This window comes from Mercenaria mercenaria, chromosome 7, assembly GCF_021730395.1.
Source record: "Mercenaria mercenaria strain notata chromosome 7, MADL_Memer_1, whole genome shotgun sequence".
NCBI lineage: Eukaryota > Metazoa > Mollusca > Bivalvia > Venerida > Veneridae > Mercenaria > Mercenaria mercenaria.
The window spans coordinates 41,775,887-41,799,039 of record NC_069367.1 but is presented as its reverse complement, the minus strand read 5'-3'; the positions used below and the strand labels follow the sequence as shown (position 1 = coordinate 41,799,039).

The 23,153-nt window shown below is 34.2% G+C and overlaps 1 protein-coding gene across 1 annotated transcript; it reads left to right on the top strand.

Moving 5' to 3' along the window:
* Positions 1-15,642: 15,642 nt before the first annotated feature.
* Positions 15,643-23,153, top strand: LOC123555442 (carbohydrate sulfotransferase 15-like). The gene is made up of 5 exons (XM_053547138.1): positions 15,643-15,664; positions 17,276-17,373; positions 20,510-20,726; positions 22,048-22,149; positions 23,074-23,153. The coding sequence occupies exons 1-5, from the start codon at positions 15,643-15,645 to the stop codon at positions 23,151-23,153; spliced, it is 519 nt and encodes a 172-aa protein (XP_053403113.1).

Here is a 23,153-nt window from a genome sequence, read left to right as displayed (position 1 = left end):
ACTTTGCCAGCATAGAGGTTCGATGCTACTTGACACGTCGGTTCACACATACGGGAGGCGGGGGCTTGGCCCCTCTGAATATTCGCGTGATGCGATCCCAAAGATGAACTCATTTCTATAGATATAAGTAAGCATTTTATTTTTACAGAAACTACTTACGTCTTACAAGTAAACTTTAAATCGCAAATACAGTTTATGTATGAGTTGTGCGTATTTGACGTATACAAAGATACCCCATTAAAAAGTGCCTAGATAGCTTCCTGCATATGTTCTCAAAAACCTTCTTCAATTTAAGGCTATTCTACATTTTGTTCTGCTATAATTACCCCATACCACAATGTATGAGAAAACATATGCTTTCTTAAATAACAAATAAATAAAATTAAGATGTTGCTGTTTCAAAACCATGACTTACATGTAGATTACTTAAATCATATTGTGTCAGTTTGTATCAATCAATATGTGTTCAATGTATGTTTTTTTCTTTTAGAATTTAATAACATTCTAAAGGTTATTTATTCAAATCTTAAAAAGATGTCATTGCAGAGCAGTATTCCATATTTTACTGATATTATCATATCTCACAAGCTTACAACTGATCATAAAATGTCGAAGACATTATCACGTATGTTGTATATTAATAATTTTTACATTCTCTTTTTACAAGAAAATGACTAGCAAACAGTTAATAAGTTTAAATCAGTATTTTATGTAATTGCTAAAGAAATATTCTATTAAATGCTGTCTTAATCTTCGAATTTACATTTCAGCCTGTTTTACTTACTTTTAGCAAACATATGTATACTTAAAGATCGACACGTGTCATAATGTGAAAATGATATATTTTCATCATTTACTGATTACCAACACCAATTATGTAACTTAGTTTTACTAATGTCGGTATATATGACACATTTTATTCATGTAATAGTTCTTTTTCACGTATTTTTTCCGTCAAGAAAAAAAACAATTTGCACATTAAACAAGGAGCTGCGTTCAATAAACGCTTGATGCCCCCGGTGGCATCCTTGTCAATACAAAGCAACCTAAGTCCAAAACGAGGTCAAGTTCAAGGTCAAGGTCAAACTGAGATCAGATGATGTCTGAAGATGAGGAATGGTCACAGGTTACGTCTGCATTAGTATCAAGTCATTCTAGTTAGGGTATTGATACTAGACGAACCGGTCCGATTTGGTTAACCTCGTACGGACGGGCGGACGAACGAACGGACGGACGGACAGGACAATCACTATATGTCTCCCGCATCAGTAGATGCCGGGCGCATAAAAACCTACACCTTTACTTAATATGAATTTTAAAGTATTACACATATTTTATGTAAGTGTACATAGATTTACCCCACCCACTAAGCTATTTACTTTGCCCTTGATTGCTGGATTAACAGATAATAATTTAATTATAAGCTGTCATGTCAAATACATATGATATAGCTTATGAAATTCTGAACATTATAAAGCATAAAACTTGTAAAATATAATCAAGTAATTAAAAGTGGTAGAATTATTAAAAGAATGTATGTAAACAACAATTTTTCTGATCATTTTGCATGCAAAATCCATCATATTTTGTAAGAATTTATTTCAATTAAAGATGAAATATACTATGTACTATACGATGAAATATACTATGTTTTAATCTATTCTGCAACAGAAACTATTATAAGACTAGGACGATGCCTTTAAATTTGAAATATATTGTCCAGTCAATATGTATAGTATGATTTTTAATGTTCGGCGGCCATATTGGCGGCCATCTTGAATTTGAGCACTTTGCCCACCATTTGCATTCTGGCATCAACTGGTTTTGGAAACTTAAGACTCTTACAAACATTTTGATATATAGTTTGCGAAGTGCACATTCGTAGACCACCTACCCCCCATGGAAGTGAACTCGTTTGCGACAGTAAAAACGCATCGACATAAAACTTTTAATTTCCTACAAAAAATGTTTTATAAAGACAGACTTTTTAGTTTGTTTCAAAAACTAGCCTCTACAATTGTCGCAAAGCCAAACAGAATTAGTTTTAAGTGGCTTTTACTACACTGGGGAAAATGACGCTGTGAAATGTTTGCTTGTAAAATTAAACTACATAATTGGAAATTAGATAATATTCCTATGCAAGAACACTTGATATTGTCTCCAAAATATGTGTTTTTGAAAATGATAGGGCCTAAATGTACAGGCTTTATCTTCACGCCCGTAAACCATCCGGATGCTTTGTTTTAGAAACACCATCAGTCGGCGTCCAACATCGGAATAATATCTACAACCACGTTTCAAACTGCTGAAAATGTGAATAAAGCAGATTGTTAAACATTCATTTCTTTTTTGTTAATATACGAGGAAAATTTCATAATAATAAAAAATCTTTTTTTCTCTAAAAAATGTATAAACATAGAACATATAAAGCAAACTGTAATTAACTTTGTTAATACGAGTATACGAGGAAAATTTCATAATAATAAAAAATCTTTTTTTTTTCTCTAAAAAATGTATAAACATAGAACATATAAAGCAAACTGTAATGAAAATTATTTTCACAGTCAATGGAAGCAGAAATCCTGGCTTTGAACCATCCCCAGCTTTTATTATATATTTGACTGGCTTATCCCTTGAAAATTATCCGAAAATATATATAGGTTTCCCTATTGATGTATACCTTGAGCAACAGATTTATTTATTTAATTTAAGTCTCATCCATATACAGTTAGTTGCATGAAGTAATATTATAATAGTACATTAAAAATACACTAATTGTAATGGCCATTCTTTAAAGAATTACAAGAGACTATTACTACATACATATCACTGGCATATACATAAAACCTGTAATTTAAAAAAAAAACATTGCTGATAAAATGGTCAACTGTGTGAGTCCATTATTAACATAAAAAAAAAAAAAAAAAAAAAAAAAAAAAAAAAAAAAAACTTTGTCATATAAGTCTGGATAATATAATTTATAAGATTTCAATGCAGTGCGACTGTTTTAGTAAAAAGCCATTGTTTATTGTTGATTAACTAATTGTTTAACATTGCACTCACAGATATAAAGTATTACTATATACTTGCACTAAAATAACTTTATTGTGGCATAGATTATATGGGAAATTTAGTTTTAATTATTACTTTTGGTTTGTGAATCACGATTCAATATAGTCTTTTGAAATAATAACGTTCATAATTGTCTTATTAGTCAAAAAAATAGAAGAAAAAAATGGAAAGAACAGAATAGAACAGTGCTTTGAATTTTTCACTAAACGGTTTATGAGAACAATACGAATCAGCATAAATTACATGATTTTTGACTGAAAGCTTAATATCTACGACAGGAGAAAAACTACTTAAAAAAGAATAATTTTCGAATGAATTAGTGTAATTTGCAAGTTAGGCGCTCATTGAAAGCTGGTGAGAGGGACAAGAGAATGTGTACATTTATTTAACTGTATTACTGTAACGGGATACTTCTCAAGTATGTATCCTTGTAATTTACTCAAGTGGTCGGCAAATCGTATTTCACTACAAGTAATTGGTGGGCGGTGTAAAAACATAATTATTATAAATAATAATTATTGTAGTAAAAATACAAATTAAATGAAGAAAAATTATGGTTATCCCCTCCTTATATACATATCAGAATCAGTTAAAGAGATCAGTTGCACTAAAACACAATATATCTACGGATAGAAAAATTAACTTCGCAATAATCCGCAAAGAGTTGCCATATCATGGCAAACATAAAGATGCGCAAAAATTACAATGGAGTGGATAGAAAATACTACCGAGTTATTTGATGGATACGTACAAAAAGCACTCCCAGTAGACACCTGACGTCGTACCGGCGTTGGTTAGACGTTGGATTTTGGTCGCGACGTCGGCGATCTGAATCCAACGTCTAACAAACGTCATATCCACGACGTCAGACTTAGACGTCTAGAGGACGTTGGAATTAGGTTGGATAGAAAGTCTGATAAATGTTTTTAGTTATAAATCTACCTGGTGTTCGATAGTAATTAGTTTAAAGATATAATTATACTTGTTTTCATAAAGGCCTGTTCATGCACTAGTTCATTCGCACATCAAACATTATTAATTTAATTATATTACAATATTCCATGAGATTGTCTATTTTCGGAAACGGATTTGTTCACGAATTTTAAACTGTTCAAGAATAAATTGTATCTATACAAAATGTATAAATTAACCTAAGGATTTCTCTTTTACACATGTTGTCTATTAGTCAGACATTCGCGAGATAAGCCTGCATCGGTTTACACAGTCTTCCTGTAATTTGATATTTGTTGGAATAAGATATCTAGCAAGTTTATAAATACTTTACACAAAGGGAGAGATCCGCAACATGAGTAACAGATTTTTAAAAATTATACTTATTTTAATAGTTAAACTCATAAATGTTCCGCATTTTTTCAAAGATTGATGCATTTTTGTTTGTTACTTTAAAACGCAATTGCGTTAAACACTAAACTTCGTTACATTTTACGAAGTTTTAGACGATTTGTTATAGAATTTAAAATATAACATGTTTGTTTTGCTCGTAGCAATTATGTTCTTTAGTAATAGCACTACCATACTTGTAAGTTTTCGAATTTTATGAAATGACGAAACTGTCAAATTTTATATATTTCAGGTGGTAATTTCAGCGGAGTTGAAGAATCATGCTAAAATGAGGAAACATGAAAGTTTCAATGACTGGATTACTTTTTGGACTTATTATATTAGACTTAATTCGACGTCGGGGTCTGACGTTTCAGTTTGTTAAAAGCTAACGATGCTCGTTTCCAAGGAAGAAAAAGTGTGATAGACTTTACACAGACTTAATCTTATGTTTTGTTTGGAAGGGAAAACTGACACAAAAATATTGTGTTTGCACCTACTGACAAATTGGAACTTGAAGCCTTATTCATCAGGAATATATAGACAAGTATCTGCTCTTTCGTGAACTACCTAGAAAATGTTCTCATTTTCAAATGAAGCTGGCTTTCGATGGTACTATAAACAAGGAAGTGACTGACATATTTACAAAACATGAATCGGTTCTGTTTTTTTAAACTATAGACTGTTACACTATGGCTATAATCAAAACCAAAGATGAACATTATTGTTTGTTGCGTTGTTGTTGTTAAAACATTTGTATTTAATGGCTTATGTATTATAATACATGTAATAATTATGATATGAAATAAGCGCTACTTATGATATTGAAATATACAATTTTTTTCACTATGTTCATGTTTTGTTTGTCTTTATAAGAAAGGTCTTTCAGTAAAATTATCCCCGAGACAAATAATACTGTTGATTGCAGATAAACTGACTCACGATAGTTATTCACTATAATACCGCCTTTTCAATGTCAGTTGATCTGTTCCGTGTTAATCTAAGCTTAACGGAGTTCTTTCCCTTGGACAGATCTGGCTTTTTTGTATTACTAGGGGTGTGGAAAAATAATTGTTTGTATACAAAATAATTATTCCCCATGATTAAATTTAAGAAGGCATACTATCGTGCATTTTTATTTTGAATCCATGGACGCCAAACACAGAGACGCTTTGAGAGTAAATCGATGCGATTTAGTGAACTGTTTGACGGAATTAGTTGAATGTGGACTGTTCGCGCGAATGTTGGATGTGTTACAACAGCATAATTTGTTGACTCGGTACATGATATATGGTATTAATTCTTACTCTAACTGCGCCGAAAAGGCTCGAGCTCTGTTAGACATAAATCCTAGACGTGGACCAAAGGTCTACCATATATTTGTCGCGGAACTAGCGGACGTCAATACGAAGAAAGCGAAAGAAATAATAGAAAAAATACGTTCGGAAGTCAATTGCGAAAGTATGGATGCATCATACCCATCTTTGCCGTCTTACCTAGCAGCGTGTTCTCACTCGAGTGGATTTAGCGACGAGTTTTTACATACATGTAGCGTGCCCAGTGACGGACAACTCGCGATAATGGCGGATCATATCGGTGCAAACTGGGAAATGTTGGCCCCGCATCTAGATATTTTTCAGGTCGAAGTAGATTATATTAAAGAAGATTATAGACGGTGTCACTCAAGAATTCTGGCTTTGCTGATGAAATGGTGGGACACAAAATGCGGTCCTTAACCTCTTCACCTTTAAAGAGTGCAGAGCCAGTTCTATTAATATTGATCTAAATACGATATATCAGAACCTAAGGAGTGGTCATAGACGGTCGCAGCGCGGTCCTATATACGATGATCTGCCTCCAAGCTACAAAGAAGCTATGGCGAGTTAAACAACATAATTTCTTCTGTTCATAAGTACTTCGCTGTAAAGTAAAACTGGACAGAATCAATCAATGCTATATAGGTTATTATTGTGGGAATCCTCGGATAAAAGTTTGTCAAGACATTATTACTACATTGGTTTTGCTGATTTTTTTTTCAAGTTAGTGATCGTACTTACAAACATTTAAAGCAATTCTATCATGGTCAATGCTTTCAATGAAACATGTGCAAATTACTGTATTTGATGATTAACTTTTTTTTTTGAAAAAAAACAACAAAAAAAAACACACACACACACACACACAAGTTTAAAATATAAAGGCTCGATAGGTGGTAGATATTTCGAGAAGACAAGAAGGCAACCTGTTCAATTTGCGAAGAGAACACATTTTTTAATGTATACGCTGGGAATGGACTTTGATCGACAATTCCATAACTGTCACGACTGCATTTACACCCGTAGGACTTGTTCTTGTTTGTCTCGTGAGATGTAATTTTTAACTTGCGTTTAATATAAGTTGTTTTTTTTCAACAAATATCGAATGGAGCTTCTAAGGGAAGGACGAAAATACTTGAAAGATAAAACGTCTTCAATAATATTGTTGGGTGGAGACATACTGATAATTAAAGTATCGAAAAAGCTCGAGCCATATAATGTGTTCTCCATCTTAAGATTTCGAGGAGAAAGGGTTATTGGTAAAGTTAACCTTACCGGTGATTCTGAATTATGTACCAGTATCGCGTGTAACTGCCAATATCGGCATCAAACGTTGAAAAGATTACCAGTTATCAAGGACATACGCGAATGTTTCTTTCTTCTTCCCGATGAACAGCAAGATAATGATGAAGATGTAACCATTGAGCATAACAGCGTATAACTATCTATCTACCGCCGGATCCTTCGTCATGTTTAGGGTCAAATATGGAAGAAAGTACACGGTCGTCATGAAATCGTGTTCGTGCTGCGTGTTTCCTCGTGTATTCGAATGTAATAATTATAAGGTTACGACATTTACGCTTTTTAAACTGATGAAAGGCTTTGAAAATACACACCCTGCACGGATTAATGTATCATCGCTTCAACATCTTTGCAGGGTATAGATAAATAAGCGGTTGTATCCTGATAACGCATCTTATATCGACGAGTTACCATTACCAAATATTCTAAAGGATTACCTGAAAGACTATTTCTGTTCAATCTAACTTTGTCAGTTGATATTGTAATTGTCTGAAAAGCACATATATCAAATCGGTTTATGCTACTTTGGTCTCCGTCATAAAAAAACTTAGCTGCTGGGATTCATTCCCTCTTCAAAGGAGGGGTCAGATGTCGGTCGGCCACGGAACTTATGATGATCCCTAGGGCAAAGGTCGTCACATTGACCAGGAACAGTTACGCTTGGGCCTAGGATGAAAATAGAGGGGTTGATTTTGACCATCTGTTGATTTTTAGATCAACGGTCAAGGTCGCATTGAACCAGAACAGTAGAAGCAGCTATCAAACGAACGAAAAACAAGAGCTCACAAGGAACAGAAATTATTGTTAATGCTTCTAAAATGAAACAAGCAAGGAATCTTGAACTGTTTATCAATGGAACGATAACTAAAAATTCATGCACAAAGTTGCAATGTTGTGAATAAACTTAAGTTGCATTTTTAAAAGCACTCTCATACAAAGAATTATAGAATTCAATTCCATCAAACATCCAACTGCAAGTTTAACGTTTAAACGAAAAAATAAGGACTATTTATAACAAGAACAGCGTTACTAATACTGAGATTTTTTATTCATTTATTTTATTTTTAAATCTTCATCAATGCTGTCTGGACTGGTGATAAAACTGTTACTGCAATGCAACCTCTGTAGAGCAACACCTTTTGGGAGATTGACTGTTATGTAGAGGTTGTTGTTCTGGAGAGGTATAATTGATTAAGGGAGGGCCGCTCTGGAGAGGTTGTATTGTAGTTTTAATGGTAAAAGCGAATCTTTGTGTTACTGCGCGTCAAGTATACTCGCAGATACAATTGTTCAGTTTATGCACATATAGACTGCTACTGATTAAGGAAAAAAATGTACACGAAACTTGACATATACTGCACATTTAGTATAGAGACTTTATATTAGAAAAAGATGCTACGAATTACCTACGCTTGATATGCAGTCTGTGTGTACGTTTTATGTGCAATACTTTATGTACAGTATAGTATAGAAACATCAAATAAATTCAGTATATAACAAGTGCGTGGTTTTCAATCTAACTAACACGGTCTAGAGGTAACAGAAGTTTTGAATCGTGTGATGGTGGCTTGCATAGTCAGAAACCAGTCAGGACATGCTGCCACGATACTAGGGTTTGGTACTTATCACTTGTCAGTATGGTAGTCCCATAACCCTGGTATAATGTTGTGCTATAATCTAGGCTCCGAGAGTGGCGCGAGGATAAAAGCAAAATGCTGGATCAAATCGGTCTGGGCGTAACAAGCTCCGAGAGTCTGATGGTGGCGCGAAATTACAGTGAACTTTTCAGAATAGAAACCGATTAAAGATCACGTTCATAGGAAAATATTTCATTTTTAAGAACGCTTTTTAACGGACTCTAAATCTTAAACATGGCAGTGCATCACAAAGTTAAGGCATGAAAGTCATTTTTACTGTTAGTTTAAAAAAGACTGTCTGAACTTGATTCTTAGTGAAAATGTCTTGATACTATGAATGTGTGTCTTAGCCTTCATAAAGTAGACCGACCAAACGTACGCAACAATTTGTCAGTCAATCATTCCAATGATTAAGATGCTTCGCAATTAGTTTTAGATTCATAAATATAAATTAGGCCGCAAAAAAGTGATGTAAACAGCAACAAAATATTATAAACTTAAATAACTCTGAAAACTGCAATAAGTTCTCTCAAAGTAGAGGACCGAACCTGTTCATCAGTTGTCTACTGACCTTGAGCGACACCGTTTACAGTTTTTACCTCATAACCGGCAAATCCCGTTCCGAAGGCATCGCTAAATACTATTTTAGTGAAAAAATCTTCAACATTAATCTTATCTTACTATAATGTTCAATACCTGTAAATTTTCTTTCTAAAATTTGAATTGAGTCATACTACCACAACTTAATTGTATATAAGATGTCCACGATTTTACCGCGGCTATATCTATACTCAAATACCTATTCATTATTTGAGAAATGTGACCTAAAACAACCGACATGGAGATAATCTGGCCAACAAATCTAGCAATTTTTCTCACATGAACCGTCTGTGTTTCTTTAAGGAATATTCTATCTCTGAAAGAGATTTAATGTTTTCTGTATTCTTCTATCTGGTATATAAATACTATTTATGGTGTAATCAAGAGTATTACCAAGAAACTCTATAATTTGCACTGGAACCCATAAAGGTTTTTTTTCTGCTTTTGGAACAAACCCAAATTAAGAAGATCATTTTTATCGAGACAACAACATCTGAACAACTCAAAAAATCTCTCTCACAGCCAAAACCGTCATCTAAAAACATAACTATCATCTCTCTTTCACCCCTCCATTTTAAAATGAAATCAGGCGGCACAGAATAAAATGGAATTTTATACCCACTTTTGATTGTATTCAGTATAAAATCATTAGCACCAATCTTATCCCAAAAATCATAACACTGTTTAACCTATCTTTATCAATTATTGCTTTTTGACCCTGTTCATACTCAGAATATTCATGCGTAAAACTGTCACCGTGTAAATCATAACAATTACATCTAAAATTAGAATACTCATCTGTCACAACTGATGACTCATTTTCTGTTCCGGGTGACATCGACGAATGATTGACTCTGCTTGATGAAGGAACCTGACATGTAGGGATAATCTTTCCTGTAGTTCGTGAAGTCTCCGCAGGCAAAGCAACTTCCAAACGTTTTCCTTGTGTAGGGACGAAAATTAGACGTCCCGAGAGAATCGTTGAGTCCAGGAAAGGTACCTGACGTTGATGGCTGCACAACCCATTGAGGAAATTGAACGGTTCCAATACTCCAAATAGAAGTAGTAGGCCCGAGAAATAATGTGCGTTTCCCAGATGCGTCGTTCGGCGATTATTTCGATTGAAATCGATTGCGTTTGCGGAGGGCACGGTTTTCTGCCTTGGAAATCTTCGATTCATCGTCACTGTCGCTGGCTACATGATTCGCCTGATATTGCAGAACCGTTTTTCCCAGCCCCCTTCTGGCGTATCGGCAATTGGGATACGTTTATTACGTTTGTGCAATTAACCAGCAGTTTCCTATAGTAAATACCTCCAGAGCGTAGTCAGCTTTGTTGTTTGTGATAGCCCACTTAGCTTGCACGACTGAATCTTCAATGTCCTTGTTAAAGTTATATTGAATCTTGTTGCCCTGCTTTATCCACGACAACTCTTTGTCTTTAATCCTTTTTAATTCTGACGACACAGATAAAGAAGTCCCTTCAAGGTAGTTCTGCACGTTTGGATCGAAATTTTTTCTACAATGTAGAATTTGATTTAACTCTGATTTTTCAAAACTTCAGAATATACCTAGAAAATTCAGCAAATAAAAAAGATAGGGTCGTGTGCTTGATTTTTTGCTAGACTGATTTAAAAAATATGGACCTCATGCAATATTTCATAATGGGAGTCTATGGGGAAATCATAACTTTCATAACATTTTCGGGTATAGGAATTTTTCTACAATGTAGATTTTAATGAAATTTCTCACAGTTGTGAATAAAGACTAGGCATATAATTTGATGAAATAAAATGTATAGATCCATGTGCTTTTTTAAAGACATTTGACCATGATTAAAGTGAACGGGACATTTCACGCTAATTTTAAGACATTATTTTGAATTATCTAACGTGTCATATGTTTTAATACCATATTTTGACATTAGAAATATAGCAACAGTGCCATTGTAATAAATTTGCTCACAGATTGGGATTTATTCATAAAACGATTTCCATTTCCATACGCCAAATCCAGTCTTTATTCTACGTTTTCCGGATAAATGACGTTACGCTATCACCTCCGGTTTATCAAACGTGCAGAACTACCTTAACATCGTCTCTCAAAGAAGAAAGCTATTCTTTCTGACTTTTCAGTTGTTCCAAAACTAAATTTAATGTCTGATTAATATCCGTTTTAATAGCACTAGAACGACTTGGCGAAGTACGTGGTGAAATTTTGTCCATGATTAGCAAAAAAAACAAAAACAATCTGTTTGTAAGCATAGGTTCCTAAAGCTGAATGACTATACAAATCAAAACAATCGGCACGAAAACTTGCCTTACCAGCGTTACGAAGGCTACCAACAAAACAACCATCGGCGTGAAGTTGGCAGTACAGCAGTAGCAGCAGTAGCAGCAGTTAACTGCTGTAACTGCTGGCAGTAGCAGCAGTTAACTGCTCCTACTGCCAGCAGTAACAGCAGTTAACTGCTCCTACTGCCAGCAGTTACAGCAGTTAACTGCTCCTACTGCCAGCAGTTACAGCAGTTTATTGCCTGTCGCAGTTCACTGCCACCAGTTACAGCAATTGATCGTGTTTGCTAACATCAGCTACTACTGCCAGCAATTATAACAGTTCATCAAGCTGTATTACCAGGTGATGAGAATGACATAAGGTATTTATTTTGTCAGTGTCCTACATATAATACTGCCAGCAATTAAATTGTGTTATTAAAATCATTTACAAGATTCCTTCAGATGTGTAATAGGCCGTAAAACCTACCCTTCTCGCGTATCGTTTAAAGATCATTGAAGCGTTTTTAATCTATCATGAATTATCTGCCCTTGAAACCGATATTCAAGGGCAGAAAATTCAGGATCAAGCCTAGGTACCTATGATCTTTAATACATATTTTCGTTCTAACTTTGATTCTCAGACAGTATACAAAGTTTAAAGAAATTCTGCCCGTAAGAAAAATTTTGCCCTATAAAAATTGCCCCATTCACCCTTAAATTCTCCTGTAAACTATACAATACCAGCAGTTAAATGGTTTAAAAGTCTCATTTATGTTTCTGCCAGCAGAGTGGTTTATGAGAACATGTCACTTCAAGCAGTGAAATGAGTCAAATGACCAATGAAAGCAGTTTTCTATGTGCTACTGGCAGCAGTCAAATGGTTTATAAGACCAGTATACCAGTTCTTTTTTTATATGTAACTACCAGTGATTAAATGTTTACAAGGCTCCTATTACTGCTAGCAGTAAAATGTTTATGACAGCAAATAACAAGGTTCTTGTTACAGCTAACGAGAGCAATTTACCAGTTTCGTATATATTTCTGGTGTATTAACTGCTGAAAGAAAACCACTCAAGTCGCATTCAGCCACGAGTCCATCAAAAAAAAAAAAAAGGGTTCCCCTTGGAAACACCGCCCCACCTCACCCCGGGTTCCTCCCAAACAAGAGTTTTCCCCGAATGGCGGCCACCCGTGCCGGGTGGGGGACGACCCCCTCTACAACGGCCACCCGGTCCGATCCAAAAGTCAAGGTCTGGGGCGGAGCTGGGGGTGCCCAAACTGAAAAATGTGAAAATTGACAGAAACGGCCTCGGACCAAGTTTGAGACCCGCTCACGAGTAAACAAGAGTTTTCCCGGGGTAGCCGCTATGCTGGCCCCCCATACACCGTCAGCCTCTACAACGGCCACCCGGTCCCGTCCCAAAGTCAAGGTCCCGTAGGGTCCTCCTATTAACTGCTGTAAACATTTTAGGCCACCCCCGCCTCCCACCTCACCCCGGGTTCCTCCCAAACAAGAGTTTTCCCCGAATGGCGGCCACCCGTGCCGGGTGGGGGACGACCCCCTCTACAACGGCCACCCGGTCCGATCCAAAAGTCAAGGTCTGGGGCGGAGCTGGGGACCCCCAAACTTCTGTCTTATTTAAATGTCATGATTTTAATCTGTACAATGTACATGGAGGAATACATTGATGGATGACTGCCCTTTGCTGTTTTGCATGATCTAACTCGCCATTCTATTTTTAGTCAGGAGCTGGGTAATTCGATTTCAGCACACGGCAACTTCCTTCAAACTGTTACTGTTGTTTGTATTTTTACTTCTTTTATCGTTGAAAATAACTATTTGAATATAAATGCCTATAAAATACATGTACTCATTTTATTCAGAAAACGTGCCCGGGCCTAATTCGAAACCATCCCCGGGCCTAATTCGAAACCATCCCTTCCTATTTAGAAAAGCGCGAGATTTTCTACTTTCAGTTTCTTAAGATGCAATCCGGGGAGGTAATTACATCATAGTTAAGGCCAAAAGTCGGAGTTAAATACACTATACTATAAACTGATTTGACATTTGAAAGTTCAATTTATAGGATCGTCTCTCGCGTGTTTTATTATGTTCCCTTCCTGTCTAAATAAAATGGTGTTGTGGTCGCCTGTAGTATTGTCACGTTAGCGGTTGGGACTCTGTACTCTGTCAATTCATTTTTAGGAACCTTTTATGTGCGATAAAATTCATTCTTTCACTTATATGTTTTCCATTTTTCTTATTATGTACAATAAATTTTATCTTAACACAAAAAATCATGCATAATTTTCATTATTGGTAAGTCTCGCCAGCTAATTCGTCAGAGTACACAGTACAATTTTTTCTAGGCAAAATAATAACTAATTCTATTTGCACATGCATGCATCTCATACATTGTGCATTATATAAAATATTTTGTACTTACTTGTAAAAAATACTAAAATACGCATTATACTTCTACGGTGGCACAGAGGTGACATAGATGTTTTTTTTATATTAATACGTGCGCATGTAATAACTAATACGTGCGCACGTACTAGTATGAAAAAACATCATCGCGCATACTATAAAAAAAACATCTTCGTACGTACTAGTACAAAAAACATCATCGCACATACTATAAAAAAACATCTTCGTATGTATGAAGTAATACGTGCCCACGTAAAAGATTTTACGTGCGCATGTACTAGTTTATAAAAAATATCTACCTACGCATAAACTAATACGTGCGCACGTAAAACCTTTACGTGCGCACGTATTACTTTATACGTACTAAGATGTTTTTTATACTAGTACGTACGCACGTATTACTTTATACGTACTAAGATGTTTTTTATAGTATGTGCGATGATGTTTTTTGTACTAGTACGTGCGCACGTATTACTTTATACGTACGAAGATGTTTTTTTATAATATGTGCGATGATGTTTTTTGTACTAGTACGTGCGCACGTATTAATAAAAAAACCCATCTTTGTCACCTCTGTGCCACCGTACACTTCCGATCTGTTATGGCTTTGCATAATACTATGTTAAAAATGAAAAATTTTATAGATAAAAATACAGATGGATATTTAAGCAATGCTTATACCTACCATACTATCACAGCTATTTAAACGGTTCATCTTTTTGTTGCTAGAATTAATTATTACACAAAATAAATCTATACTGCTATATTGTATATGCAAACACTATCTAAATAGACCGTTCCTTTATAAAAAGTATAAAGCATCACTAACTTTAAAATTGAAAAGTAACTCATGCCAATAGCAGCACTTCACTTCTGTAAGTACAAGCATTTAACTGTTCTAACTGCTGGCAATAGCATCAGTTTACTGTATATGCTGGCAGTAGCAGCACTTCGCTTGATCATCTTCACTTGTGGTAGTACAAGCATTTAACCGTTGTAACTGCTGACAGTAGCAGCAGTGAACCATTGTAACTGCTGGCAGTAGCATTGTATATGCACACACTATCCAAATTATATACCGTTCCTTTATAAAAAGCGTAAAGCATCGCTAACTTTAAAACTGAACATTAACTCATGCCTGCACTTCACTTGTGGTAGTACAAGCAATTTAACTGTTGTAACTGCTGGCAGTAGAAGCAGTTAACTGTTGTAACTGCTCGCAGTAGCAGCACTTCATCTTCACTTGTGATAGTACTAACATTTAACTGTTGTAACTGATTGCAGTAGCAGCAGTGAACTGATGTAACTGCTGGCAGTAGCAGCAGTAGCAGTTAACTGCTGCTACTGCTGTACTGCCAACTTCACGTCGATCATCAAAACAAGATTTTGATTGGCCTGATACATCAAAAGATCTATACCTATTCAATGAAAATAGTGCCCGCCTAATTCGCTTCGCTTAACCCACGGAAAATATATTAATCAGTAATGTAATGTAATATTAATGTGATATTCTATAAACAGCGACGGATGCTAGTATGTCATCAAACATGTTATTTTAAACCAGTTGTTTCCTTTGTTGTTTAAAAATGTAAAATTATGGAAAATTGGGCAAAATTGAGCTTGATTACTATTCTCGCAATATATATTACTTTTTGCTTCACTGCAAGAATGACATGGATTTCTGAAGACGGTAGGTTCCATTTGCTTAAGATTTAATAATGTGTTATTTTTAGAAATAGACCAAACAGATATAATACTGCATTTTTGGCGATACAGGTGTATGTTTGTCACAGTGACAGTATGTACTAGTATGTCAAATCTAAAGAAGAAAATGAAACTTCATTAGCTGAGTTTTAACAGCTAGGTATCGGAGAAAAGAAACACAAACCACGATGTTTTAGCTTGTATCTCCGACAATATTCACATAATATGATACTGGTATTATTCAGGCGTATATTATCGTGGCTTAAGATGTTACACTTAATACGAGTTATTTACATATTAAGCTTACTGTGTGCAAATGTCAAACTGCAACAGTTGGAAAGAAGGAAACACATACAAGTCTGTTCTTTCTTTTGATTAGCATGCATAGTTGTATCCATGTACATATTAGCGCAAGTGTTTTATTTCAAAACAAACGTTAACCTGAATAAGATAGATGATGGAGAAATCCGTATGTGTATTTATTTTCTAGCCCTTCATCGTTCTGAAAGGTGAGCTATTGTTATCACTCACTGTGCCTATTTTGTAAATTGATGCATGTCTGAATCCATTTGATTGCAAGAAGTATTGACTCTTTGAGTGATCTACTACACCAATTTGCAGAATTCCATTCGATGCTGAACCCTAGTTTTCATTGCCACGGAAATAAAAACCTTGAGATATGTTTTGTCAGAAACTGATGTACTGTAATTTCGCAAATGTGACCCTTTATTTATAAAAAGAATATTTTAAAAATGATAAAAGCTCGTATAAAGATCTATGACTCAATCTTTTCCTTATTTACCTCCTTAACCCAAGATTTCACTTCGAAATTTATATTTAAGTTACATACGAATTTTGTTTTGACGCATTTACTACAAAGAAATTACAAAATGATTTGAAACATGCAAAAACGTATCAGTGATAGAAACCATATGATGTCCCTCGAAGGACATCTTCATCAAGATTGGGGAAGTTGACAATTTCAAAATTGAAATTGTCTCTTTTTATCATAATACTTCTGTTTCTAAATTACTATTAACAAATGTTGCTAAAATGAAGATTCTAAATCTGAGGCATTAGCCTTGTTAAGTTCTTACATTTTTGGATAAATGTGTTTCACCATTTCTGAAAAATATATTGGTTGTCCATATTTGAAATATCCTCAATGCTCCTGGATGCTCCATTAAAAGCTTCAATAATGTCAAATTGTGTCTCGGTGGACAAACTGAGTATTTACATCTCATTTATAACATTACAAGAACAAATCAGCAAAGAGTGGGGCGCGGTTAGTCCCTATCAGGATAATTACTTGTCTAAAAATTATATTGTCAACTTTAATGAATATGTTATCTAACAGAAATCTTAGTGCTTCACGAACCTGATGACAACTCCATAGGGTTTATTTGTTAAATTTTAAATTTAACAAAATGGTTTAATTTCATTACATGCTAAATATTAACGTTTTCTTTTGCAAATGTTTTTACAACTAAAGCTACTGGTTTTTCTTTATTGAGATTATGTGGTAAAGAGTAGAAAAATCATAAGTACTTATTACGAGTATATTTGAATTTACCATTTCTTCTTTTCCTTTAATCAGACTTTCAACAAAAAGACTTTCCGCCTATGAGTGAAAAGCTGAACAACTGGAACATGTCAGAAACTTACAGAAGGTTGGATACCACACCTGAAGAAACGGTTGGTAGTAGTTTATTTCTGTTTGAATGCCATCTTTACTACAGAAAAAATGTTGAGGCCGCCGGATGTCAAATTTAAGTTCAATGATGTATTCACTTGAAACGTCTTCGGCCTTTTCCGTAGCCAGACTGCGTTTCAGTTCTGCATTTCTAAGCTTTAAATGGCCAAAAGAATATTAAAACCTTTTGTGAAAAAAATCAAAATAACATATATAATTCAGAAACCGATCCAATGGCCTATTTAATGTTTGGGACTCTCTCCCCAAAATATCAATTACTGTTTATTATCTTTTACATTGTTTGCAATATGGCAACATTTTGGATAATAGTGCTACTTTCAATTTGAAATGTTCTAATACTTCCATTTCTGAGAATGTCTTGAGAACAAGTTAGGCACACATTTATTACCACACTGAAGAAGTATGTTTTATGCTGAGCAAAGCATGCATTTCCTTACAAAATAACGTCCACAATATTAGTTTTCGGTAGTTTCACTGGTGCACGTGCTACGAAACATATTCCTGTGACTTATGTAACATTAAACGCATGTGTATCGACATACATGTACACTACGTAAAAGGAATTTATACGGGTTTTAATATATACCATTAAAATATCTATTAGTATGTAAGCGATAGATATAAAACACCATTTCTCTGACGATTGAATTAGAAATGTAAAGACTTTCTTAAGATGAAGTACAAATATGACAAAATATGTCCACATGGTTTGGTTTGAATTAAGGCAACACTATTTAATGAATAATTTTTCTAACAAGATTTTGCAATAAATTATTTCGTTTCTAATCTGTCTTTCATTGTAAAGTTTAGATCAAATAAGATAGAACTGTTTCTTCGCGTATACATTGTGCCAAATGGAAGGTGAAAGACCGGAAATAGTAAATCGTCTTGCGGAAGAGTTCAATTTGGGTGAAAATAATGGCGAATTATTCCACAAAGCGAATAACCAACTCAGTATGTGTGTAAATTAATCAAGACAGTTGTGCAATGTTACATTTCGATTTAAACATGCTATTAAAATAAAATATTTGATCAAATTTGAAAGCGCTATTTCTAAATGCATACATGACGCTAAATGTCTTTCGACGTGACGTCAATATAACATCGCTGTGATGCTTTAGGCATTGCAGGTCATATTAGAATAAACGACACACTTCGTAAAAATTTGCATGTTTCACATAATTTACTCAGATAACCTATAAAAACCACGTGTCGGACAGTAAAACGTTACAGAAAATAGTAAAATAAAAGTGGTGACGTATCTAGCTTTCTACTTGTGCAAATGTTTGCAAGTTGAAAAGAGTGTAGTATTTTGATGTTCTACATTTACAGAATTCTATTGAATTCGTGTAGCTAAATGTCAAGCACACGCACCTGTCCTTTTAATTAAAAAGATACATAAAATACATTATTAAAAAGTACTTGTCAAATTCAACATGATAGACATTTTGTTTTTATATACATACATGTAATGCCTTTAGTGCAGCTTTTTGCATGTTTTGTGAACTTTACTATAACATACGTCTATGCACTGGAGAAAGAAACACAAACAGAAAACAACTGCTTTATCAAACAAATAAAAAAAAACTTGCTATTTAAACATTCATGGGACACAAACTGTGATACTGTCACAAATCGAAAATAAAATAAAGCCCTTGAAACTCAATATAGTATTTTGTCAAATGTAAAAATATAACTTTACATTTCTATTCCAAGATGGTTTTGTAGTCAAGTCAAGTCAAGTTTATTATTAAATTTTCAGTATGTACATAAATAAATAATAATAATGATAAAAACACGCGATCAGTTGAGGACAACTCTTATATAAAAAAAGTGAATGAATCGGAGTTTAAGTTTTATCTTAGGAAATACTTTTATTCAGAATGTATTACAGTAGATCTAGTTTTGACATAAAACAATATAAATCTGGTATAATAATAATGTTTAAAGTTTATCTGATTTTAGTGCCTCGTAACCTAGTCTGTAATATCCGTACACATCACGTGTTAGTAAAGTTTGTGTAATTAAGAACGAAAGATAAAAACGACAACTTATCAACAAAGTACAAATATAAAATATACTCGACGTGTCATAAGATTCCTAATGATATCCTCTGTTCTAATAATCGGATTTGTTTTTCAAATTATGTAAGCATATTTTACATGTTTAGCAAGACTGTTATATACATATATTTTAATGGGAAACTCAAGTTATTCACCCAGTTTAGCAATTTACGTATCCTATACTAAATTAAGAACACGTACGCGTACACGCAATTAAATCGCTACCTTTTTGTATAATATTATGAATATATGTCCTAGTAGCACTCGAGGTATTCTCTTAATTTAGCCATATACGTTTAATGTAAGAATTTAATAAAGAACACGCACGCGAAGATGTACACACATTACTGAAATCACTCACTTTATGATATTATAAATATAATGATTATGTGCAACCCTCGATTAATTCCCACCAAGTTAGCCATATAAATATAATGTGCGATCTAAACTAAGAAAGTATACGCACACGTTCACGTATTCACATCGTTTCCTTTCTAAAATCATTAATATATGATTCGTTTAACTTTAAAAAATTCCTTTACAAACACCTCAGGTATGTCTTTTTGACTGTCTTTGCATATCTTTGTGTGTGACTTTGCATGTCTTTGTTAATGTTTAGTCCAATGTTGGCATTTTTAACATTTATAGTTTAATATCAAATATTTATTGTAGTTACTGATAGTAAAATACACACTGAAGTTACCTCGTAAGTATTTTCGGACGGTAGATATTAAATTATTTTGACTGAGCAACTTTTATATACTATACATACTATACTATATTTTTATGTCTTTGTGTGCTGATCGTCTCTGGTATATTCAGCATATTTTGTAATAATTCTGTTTGTTTATTTTCATATCTTTTAATAAACATACTTAAAACAACCATTTGAGCATTAATATAACCACGCACTTTCAAATAGATATCTTTGTGTCCGCCTTGGCATGTCTTTGTGTGTCTTTATAAGTCTTTGTAAATATTTGCATGTCTAAGCAGTGATTAGTATGACCGGCTCATTCAACATCAGATTTAGATATGGATTTTTTCATTATAGGGACACCTGCCGTTTCTACAGAATTTCAAAAATCCTTGTTGGCGAGAAACTGATTCAAATGTGAGCATGCGCATCAGATGTCTTCCTTATTTCTTCCTTGTAGGAGCACCTAAATGTGGATCAACAGATTTGCACAGAAGACTGGTCATGCATCCTCTAATTTCAGCTAAATGTCGAAAAGAGCCTCACTGGATAGCAAGAAAAAGATTTGCTGGAGGTAATGCTTAAAGATGTACTGTGCTCACCATCACCAAAATATTTTCCGACAAAAAGTGAAGTGCTTATAGAATTAAGACAACTGTGTGCGAAAATCCATAGTTTTAACATACGCATATTTGGTATCAAATTAAAGTTCACTTTATGGTCCATATGATGGTTTAATTGCTTTTTATGTGTTTTGCAGTAAACCGTGAATGTTATCAGTGATTAATAAGGTAGAGATTAATTTTAAAGCTCATTGATTTACAAGAAAGAAACCGGATCAGTGTGGGATTGTCTTAAAATAATGTTTTCTCCTAAAACTAGTTAATATGTATAGTGCGACTACCTCTTCGATGTAACTGCCATTAAACGAGATCGCATTGACCTGACCTGACGTCTTATTACGGCATTTGGAATCTTATTCTGTTCAAGCAGAAGCATTTTTCAAGATCTTAAAGGTTGTTGAAAACTAGAGTCTGGCTTTCCTCACAAAAAGATCTCAAGAATCCTATACGGGATCACAATCAGGGGAATATACGGGCCTTGACAAAACAACGTTTAAACGTTTTGTCCTGCAAGAAATCCCACTGTATGTGCAGCTATAATATTGTATGGGTCCTGGCGAAATCATGCATCAGAATTCTATGATTGTCGAAGACATGAAACTGCTACAGTACGCAGTGCCTCATATTGATGACAAGACAACAAGTTTAGTTTTTCTCCCAGCTGTAATAACACCAAGGAACATAATCCTTCAGCTAGCAAAACGGTTAATAGTAAACAATTCCCCTTTCTACGATAATCACGGGTCCTATCAGCTGTAGGACTAAATTTGAAGCGAAAATAACGCCTTGCAAAACGGAAATGTAACATATGATTACGTCCGGTTAGGATACTTCAACAAACAGCCGCCTAGGTCTAATCGAAACTATGTCGATTTGCAAACGGTTCAATACCATTAGTGTACTGGCACCAAACTGAACTGCCGTACTTGATGACGGTTTGAAACGTTAATGTTAATGCGTAATTTCATTTTAAAATCAACAAACATTTAAGGTTTCATTCAATTACAAATAAAGAAACAGAAAGTTAGACGTAAAATTAAAGGGTCATTACAACAGTAGCTAGATCTTAGATTTTGTATTTGGTTCTCGTGGATTTTGCAAGGACGGATCACACTCCGCGTTTTCGGGCCTCATGAGATTCGATCTGGCAAAATCCACACGAGCCGAATACAACATCCCATATCTAGCTACTTTTAAAATAATGGTATTATATCACAGAACGATGCAATTGTATAATTATTATAATTCTTGAAAGGCATGCGTTAATTGCAGGAAAAAGTAGAAATCTTTCAGACTATCTGGCCTATTACGACAGAGCTGTGGAGAGAGACATACACAGGATAGTGACAAATGGCTACCATAACGCTATATTTGGTAATACATTTAAAACATATTTTCAGTGTCTATACCAATGTTTGATTGAAATAAAAACAACAGTTTATACCAATAACCGATCCAACTTTTTTCCTGAAGCAGAACTCATGAAACCACTTTGTTTAAATATTTATAAAAATCAGTGAAGTATGTAAGTGTAAGATTTGTCTTGCTTTGTCGCTATTAAAGAGAATTCCTATAGCTTTTTTCCTATCATAGATTTTTTTCAATTCACATATATGATAGGAAAATGTGTGCTGAAAACAATGAACAAATACAAACAATGGGTCATCAGGCTTGTTTTTGTGAAAATTTGTTTTGAACACACTCACTATTCCTGAAACTGCCAGCGACTTTTCAACGTTTGCAATGACTTACTTTTTTGCTTTTTTATAAATACCAACCAAAATATGCATCAAGACAGCACAATAGGGTTTATTCTTTCTATAGATTTTATTATATAAGCATTTGATATCATAGTCATATTTGTAATACTATACCATTACAATAATGGGTACAAATGAAAAAAAAATCGTGTTTCATATTCACTTCTGTGAATTTTTTTTCAATAGAAAATACCCATAGTGAAGAACATCTTTTTTAATTTTGAAAAAAACTGTTTCATAGATTTTTTTCCTGTTTCTCTTTGTGAACATAAGAAGGGCTAAAATGTATGGGTCACCAGGCTAAATTTTATGTTACGACCGCTTAAATACAACACATGTTCGGACGAAAAATGGCGCGAACCTGACCAAAATGATTACATGTATATCTGCTAGAAGTTTAAAAAAAGTCTGAAAAAGAGATATTGTCTTATCATACGTTTACGGTTTCAGTGGTTTGGATTTATTCTAGTATACCTTTACATAAGCATAAATTATATATGTTTTATAATGTGTCCCTGTTGTTTCTTTTACTTGTTAGGGGAGTGCAATGCTGTCGGTCTATTGGGCGCACCTAATGCAAAAACTGGTTTTGAAACTACTATAAAAGCAATGAACTAA

Bases quoted from the DNA above. Each gene is read 5' to 3' on its own strand.
- LOC123555442 (XM_053547138.1), top strand. From the start codon at position 15,643: ATGACATGGATTTCTGAAGACG. The intron at 15,665-17,275 runs GTAGGTTCCATT...TCCTTTAATCAG, and splicing joins GACATGGATTTCTGAAGACG to ACTTTCAACAAAAAGACTTT. The intron at 22,150-23,073 runs GTAATACATTTA...TTTACTTGTTAG, and splicing joins CTACCATAACGCTATATTTG to GGGAGTGCAATGCTGTCGGT.